Below are 6617 nucleotides of genomic sequence, written 5' to 3'. Positions count from 1 at the left end.
CCAGAGCCCGGCCCGGCCCGGCCCATTTTTTAATAAACATTAAAAAATTATTTTAAAAATAAAAAATAAAAATATTTTAAAAGTATTTTAAAATAAAAAATAAAAAAATATATTTATTCCCGGGCCAAAAAAGTGGTGCCCGAGGCCCGGCCCGTTTTTTTAAACGGGCCTCAATTTTTGTCGAAGCCCATATTTCGGGCCTATATTTTTACCCAAACCCTCCCATATTTTGGGTGGGCCGTCGGGCCGGGCCAGGCCGCCCGGTCCATGGACAGGTCTAGTACTAATATCTAATAAGTCAAGGCTCGAGTCTAAACCCATTTCAAGGGGAGGCTCAAAATAAATTTCGCAAAATAGCCGATTAAATCAAATTTGAAGAGTTCACCCTTAACAAATTCAATAAGCAGATTTTTAGAGTGTATGTTGACAAAATTAGTGATTTTGTAGGCTCTTTGAAATTGAAAATTAAATTAGATTTATCACTTTGAAGCAGGATAAATTCGGTGTCTAATTTTCATTTTAAATAATTCACTTACAATTAAAGATAAAAATATTAAAATGAAGAAATATTATGTATTTATTTCTATTAATATTAAAATTTAATTTTTATGCTATGCTTTATTCATATTTTGGATCTAAACTTAAAGTTTTATATTAATATCATAAAATACTTTTTTTTAATTATGTTTCAATATATATAAAAACAATTTTTTGATATTTTTTTTTATTTATAATCGTTAAATCACTATTTTGGGTTTGAACTTGAAAACTATTCTCACGTTAAGGTTTAATTTTTTTTTGTCTGAGTTAGGTCCTAAACTTGACAATTGTTCTCACATTAGAATCTGAACTTAGCAACTTTTCTCACATCGAGCCTGAATTTTTTTTGTTCAAATTAAACCTTAAACTCGACAATTATTCACATACTGAAACTTGAACCTTAGGGTTTTCAATGGCTGATTTAGATAAAAAGAATTGAAGTCCCCACGTAAAAGTATTTACCAAGTACAAGCCCTAACTTAGACTAACAAAAAGTTCGGACCAAATTTATAACTTAAATGAAAAAACAAGTTGAAGTTTTGTGAAGATAAAATTCCAAAATATGATTTAACCCTATTTATATATTAAATTTTAATTTCTATGAGTTTTTTACCGTAATATAAAACCACCGTTATATTCCTAGTGAAGTATAAAATAACGTAATAAAACCACGTTAAGCATCTAAACATGTTTTCTGTAATTGAAAATTGGTAGAAAACAAAAAATGATGCATTGCCAACTAGAAAGACAAAAGAGAAACGACATGAAAGTGAAGGAAAATCTGGAGAATCCAACATTTCTCTCACACTTTGCATCCATGCAAAACAACATGACAACAATGGAATCAAACCGAAACTAATTTGAAACAAAAGCTGAGGTTTCTCCTTTGCTTTTTGCTTTCTTCTCTTTTTTTTAATTGGCCAAAGAAAACAAAAGAAAAAGCATGACAGACGTGAGTTGGCGTTAACTTCAACGTTGGGTCTTTAATCATGATACCAAATTTTGATTGCTATAAATAAGGTGGTGGATGAACAAGCTTTTCTTCACATATAGCTTCTTTCTTGATAAACCCTAATTTCTTTTTAAAAGCTTTTGCTTGTAATTTTAATGGCTACCCTCATTGCTCCTGAACATACTTCAGCTGTTGAAGATGCTGAAAAGCTTCAAAAAGCTTGTAAAGGTAACTTAAGTCTTTCCATTTCTGCTATTCACTGTTGTTTTTGCTTTTCATTCGTACAATCATAGTTGTTAAAAGTAGAATTTTTCATTTGTAAATCAAAACTTTAGGCATAAGAAAGGTAATGTTTATGAGATGATTTATATTTGATTTACTTCAAATGTAACCATATTAATAAATTTAACAATTAAACCATTAAAATATTAATCATATAAGATAATACGAAATGATGTAAAATTATTTTATTTTTAAAATCTATTTATTTTTGAACTATCATGTGACTAAAATAAATCTGGCAAGTTTGTATTTTTTTCGAGCCACACACAATAGTTTAAAAATGGATTTTTTGGGATGGTTGAGTTTTTCTATGGATTGGATCATCGGTAAATCAGTTGGATATGATATATTTTGTCCTAATTATTTATGACCTAACGATAAATTTTTAATTAATTTTTAATAAAAATACATATTCCTATACTTCCACTATAAAAAAGTAATTTAAGGACCCTGACTCTATATTCAATCAATCAATTTTTCTATGAACTAGCAAAATGGTGACCTACATACAGAAACAAAATAGTGACTTGGCAAAGTAATTGCTCCTAGATTTATATACCAAATAAAGTGATGAAAAATCTTTGTTATTAAACACAAATTTAAATATTTTGTGAAGTTTCCTTATACCCCCATTTTCTAATTGGTAAGTACACTTTTTATTGCCATACATTATAGTAGCTGCATATGTCAATTTTTCTATTACCATTAAAAATTCAAGCTGTAAAGTGCATAAATTCAGAAAATTTTGCTAAAAATAAATGAAGAGAAATTCAGAAAAGCCCATCAATTTTCAGAACAATAGCTTAAAAAAGGGGAATCTATTAAAGATTTAGGTTATATTAGTTCACCTAACACAAATAAAAGTTCAAGATTTAGCATTAGGAGGTTAATTAATAGAAAAGAAACTACAGGATCCAAATTTAATTCAATTAATTCGTAATTTAAAAAAAAATATCAACGAGGTTAAACTTAAAATTATTTATAATTTTATATTTAAATTGAGATCACCACTTAATATCATATAGTATTAGGTGAAATTTTCATAGTAATAATATAAATGATCTAAAATAATGGGGATTAAGTGAGATAATAATAATTTTTCCTACCTTAAATATAAAATATAGCTTTAAAGTTCATTACCAACATTTATCTCTTAATAAACCTACAAAATACAAAAATACTAAATACTTTGAAGAAAATCATCTAACCCTTTCTTATCTTATACTTTGAACTTATCGCATTATAATTACCCTACACGTATTGGCAGGCTATTTATATTTTCTAGGCGTTAAGTTCAACTATATATATTATATTTCTTTATATTAAAAATTATATTCACCATCTAAATCCATTATAATTATTTTTAACATTGTATAAATACTTATACATACATGAATAAATACTTGAAATATTTTTTTTACACATGCATGTATCCAATATTTACACCGGAATTTAGGTAATAAAGTGTTGGAGGAACTTAGGACTATAAATAAGTGTCTCTGGTAAAGTCTCATTGTTAGTTCTATAGATAAGAGAGGAAATTGGTTCAGAAAAGAAAAATGGCCACCATTGATGTTCCTGAGCAGGTTTCGGTTCTTGCAGATGCAGAAGCTCTTAGAAAGGCTTGTAAAGGTTATAATACATAGAATTTTTTATAATCAAAATCTTAGTTACTCCTTTAATTTAATAGTTCAGATGACATTTTTTTATGCAGTAATCATTACTTATAATCCAACTTCATATTGAAAAAATGGGTTTTTCTTTTTTTACTGTGCAAAGGCAGATTTTTATATTTATAATGAATCATCCATGGAAAGACAATTATGAAATTTAGATGTTTTTGTTATTGTAACTTTGACAGGATGGGGGACAGATGAGAAGGCAATAATTTCAGTGTTGGGTCACAGAAATGCAGTTCAAAGGAAGCAAATCAGGCTTGCTTATGAAGACCTTTACCAGGAAGATCTCATCAAGCGTCTTGAATCAGAGCTTTCTGGTGATTTCGAGGTTAATTAACAAATGGAACCATCATTACCTTCTTTGTATGTTATATATGTTTGTATATTCCTTGTTTGATATGATTATTGTGAAATCAATACAGAAAGCAGTGTATCGTTGGATATTGGATCCAGCAGACCGAGATGCCGTGTTAGCTAATGTTGCCATAAAGAAATTAAGCCCTGATCACCATGTGATCGTTGAAATTTCATGCACCAGATCCCCTGAAGAGCTCTTGGCTGTGAGGAGAGCTTATCAGGCTCGATACAAGCATTCCCTGGAAGAAGATGTGGCTGCTCATACCAAGGGAGACACTCGAAAGGCATGTCCTAATTAATCTTTTTTTGTTCTCTCTCTGTCTCCATATTTATGGTTGATGAAACGTTAGGGAACAAGTTATTGATGTTTAACCGAGATCGGAGCTATTCCGTTGGCCTAAGATCATGTAGAGGTTAGGAAAGAGGTTAAAGGGCATCAGTTTTGGTCTAAAGCACGCTTTGATGCTTGGATCTTTCGCGCCCTTGGATCTCCTTGTCTCTAGAGGACCTTAGGCCATCGGAAATTGCTCCAACCTCCATAGACATCGCAACAAGTAATCGAGGAGGTCAGAGCGATTCTGGTGGCCTGAGGTCCTCTAGACACATAAAAGAGGTTAAAGGTTGTCGGAGTTTGGTCCCAGAAATGCTATCTGATGATCAGGTCTTTGGCACCCCTGGACCTCCTTGTCTCTGGAAGATCTTAGGCCATTAGAATAGCTCGAGCTCGAATCTCCATCAGATATCAAAACAAGTGATTACTGAAAGTTTTTATTGCTGTTTACAGCTCTTGGTTGCCTTAGTGAGTGCATTTAGATACGATGGGGAAGAAATAAATACGAGAGTAGCAAATTCTGAAGCCAAAATTCTCCATGAAGCTGTCAAAGACAAGGAATTCAACCATGAAGAAATTATCAGGATCTTGAGTACAAGGAGCAAGATGCAACTCATGGCGACTTTCAATCGTTACAGAGATGATCATGGCACTACCATTACCAAGGTATCAAACCTTCAATTAACTTAAAAACAAGCTCTACGTTTATGTTTGTTCATCTCAACCTTTGCTTTCCTGTTTCTTCAGAACTTGGAAGGTGATTCAGGTGACGAATTCCTCAAGACACTGCGTCCGACGATTCGATGCCTTAATGACCCGAAAAAGTATTTCGAAAAGGTTAATGTCTTATGATTTTAATACCAATTTTGTAAGCTGTTATTCATCCATATAACTTCTCTACATGTTTTCGGCTGTAGGTTTTGCGCAATTCGATCCGGAGGGTCGGAACCGATGAGGATGCACTTACCAGAGTAATTGTTACAAGAGCTGAAAAGGACCTGAAAGATGTCAAAGAGCTTTATTACAAGAGAAACAGTGTGCCTCTTGATCAAGCTGTTGCTAAGGACACCACAGGGGATTACAAGGCATTGCTTCTTACTCTGTTGGGAAAAGAAGATTGAACATCTTTATTTGGCCCATTTTCAGGTTTAAATTAAGTGTTGTTCTGGTTTGAGATTGGACCTTATTGATATGAGTCACTGTTATCTTCATCCTTGCTTTTAAGTTTTTATGTGGTGTGACAATGTTTGTTTACATTTGGTTTGGTTTTAATGGAGTTGTTATTTTCCAAAGGCATCTTCCTTTACATGTTCTTAGTTATGGTACGTGCAACTATTCTTAAAACATGCGATACGAGATTCGAATTTTAAGCTATAAATATTAGATTTAGAAGTGAATAGTACAATTCACATAACTCGACAATTTGAATAATAGATTGGTGTAAATACTCCTTTTGGTCCTTGTTCATTTTAAAAATAAATAAATTAATCTTTCTCAACAAAAATTATAATTTTCTATTTTTCTTTAAAGTTTTCATTTTAAATTAATAATTAAAATATTTAAAAATTTAAAAATAATTTAAAATGAACATCATAACAAGAATGTTGAGGCACTTAACTCAAATATAAATATCTGAAATAGAAAAATCCAAAGCTAACAAAAATATTTATACTTTACGTAAGTAATGACGTGGCAAATTATTTAACCGTTAGTTTACATCCCAATAAAGAAATGAAAACTAACTATATATATTTGAAGTATTTTATGATGTCACCACTACATTTGTTGGCTGGGCCTAAAGATATGTTTAAATAAAAATATATGCTTGAAAAATAAGTTTAAGCAAAAAATAAAATTTATTTAGAAGATGTGTCAACTTTGGGTAAGGGTTTTTTATTCCGGCTTGAATTTGTAAAAAAGCTTGTTTTATTGTTGTTATTTTTTATTATTTTGCTGCTGTTTTCTTACTATTTTGTTGCTACTTTTTTTGTTATTGTTTGATTATCATATAACTCTTGTTTTATTGTTAATTTTGTTATTATTTGAGGCATTTGCTTATTAAATTGTATCTATCTTAGTGTAATTTAAGTATGAATATATTTATTTAATTTATTTCTAATTTGTTAAAAACTATTTATTTTAATTTATTTTATGTTTTTGATAAATTATATTTTTAAAATATTTTTATATAAAAAATTTAAAATTTAATATGGACAGGTTAGACCGAACCTGAATTTCAACATTTTTATTCAAACTAAATTTGAACAAAAATTTAAATATTTTTTTTCAGGCAGAACTAATCCCAAACCTATCAAAATTTTGTTAGAACGCAACTCGAATCATGTTAACCAACACTTACACCTCGAATTTCTTCTTGAAAGGTACATTTTTTTTTCTTGTCCATACTGACAAGTATCTTCATATGTCAATTTTCTTTCTGTTTATTATTTGATAGAATTCAAGCTCTAAGTTTATG

At 30.3% G+C, this 6617-nt stretch overlaps 1 protein-coding gene across 2 annotated transcripts; it reads left to right on the top strand.

Moving 5' to 3' along the window:
* The first annotated feature begins 1647 nt into the window (after positions 1-1647).
* LOC107916313 (annexin-like protein RJ4) lies at positions 1648-5433 on the top strand. Of its 2 annotated transcripts, none has more exons than NM_001327129.1 (6): positions 1648-1720; positions 3636-3781; positions 3876-4094; positions 4595-4807; positions 4889-4978; positions 5059-5262. In NM_001327129.1, exons 1-6 carry the CDS (start codon positions 1648-1650, stop codon positions 5260-5262), a joined length of 945 nt encoding a protein of 314 aa, NP_001314058.1. The 2 variants fall into 2 exon arrangements, with proteins under 2 accessions (NP_001314058.1, XP_016700997.1); XM_016845508.2 differs by lacking the exon at positions 1648-1720 and adding an exon at positions 3133-3406 and having other exon boundaries at positions 5059-5433.
* The last annotated feature ends 1184 nt before the right edge of the window (positions 5434-6617 follow it).

The sequence above is a fragment of the Gossypium hirsutum genome, chromosome D10 (genome assembly GCF_007990345.1).
Source record: "Gossypium hirsutum isolate 1008001.06 chromosome D10, Gossypium_hirsutum_v2.1, whole genome shotgun sequence".
In the NCBI taxonomy this organism is placed as follows: Eukaryota; Viridiplantae; Streptophyta; class Magnoliopsida; order Malvales; family Malvaceae; genus Gossypium; species Gossypium hirsutum.
This window is presented reverse-complemented; position numbering and strand designations above follow the sequence as displayed.

Bases quoted from the DNA above. Each gene is read 5' to 3' on its own strand.
- LOC107916313 (XM_016845508.2), top strand. From the start codon at position 3,334: ATGGCCACCATTGATGTTCCTGAGCAGGTTTCGGTTCTTGCAGATGCA. The intron at 3,782-3,875 runs GTTAATTAACAA...AAATCAATACAG, and splicing joins AGCTTTCTGGTGATTTCGAG to AAAGCAGTGTATCGTTGGAT. The intron at 4,808-4,888 runs GTATCAAACCTT...CTGTTTCTTCAG, and splicing joins ATGGCACTACCATTACCAAG to AACTTGGAAGGTGATTCAGG.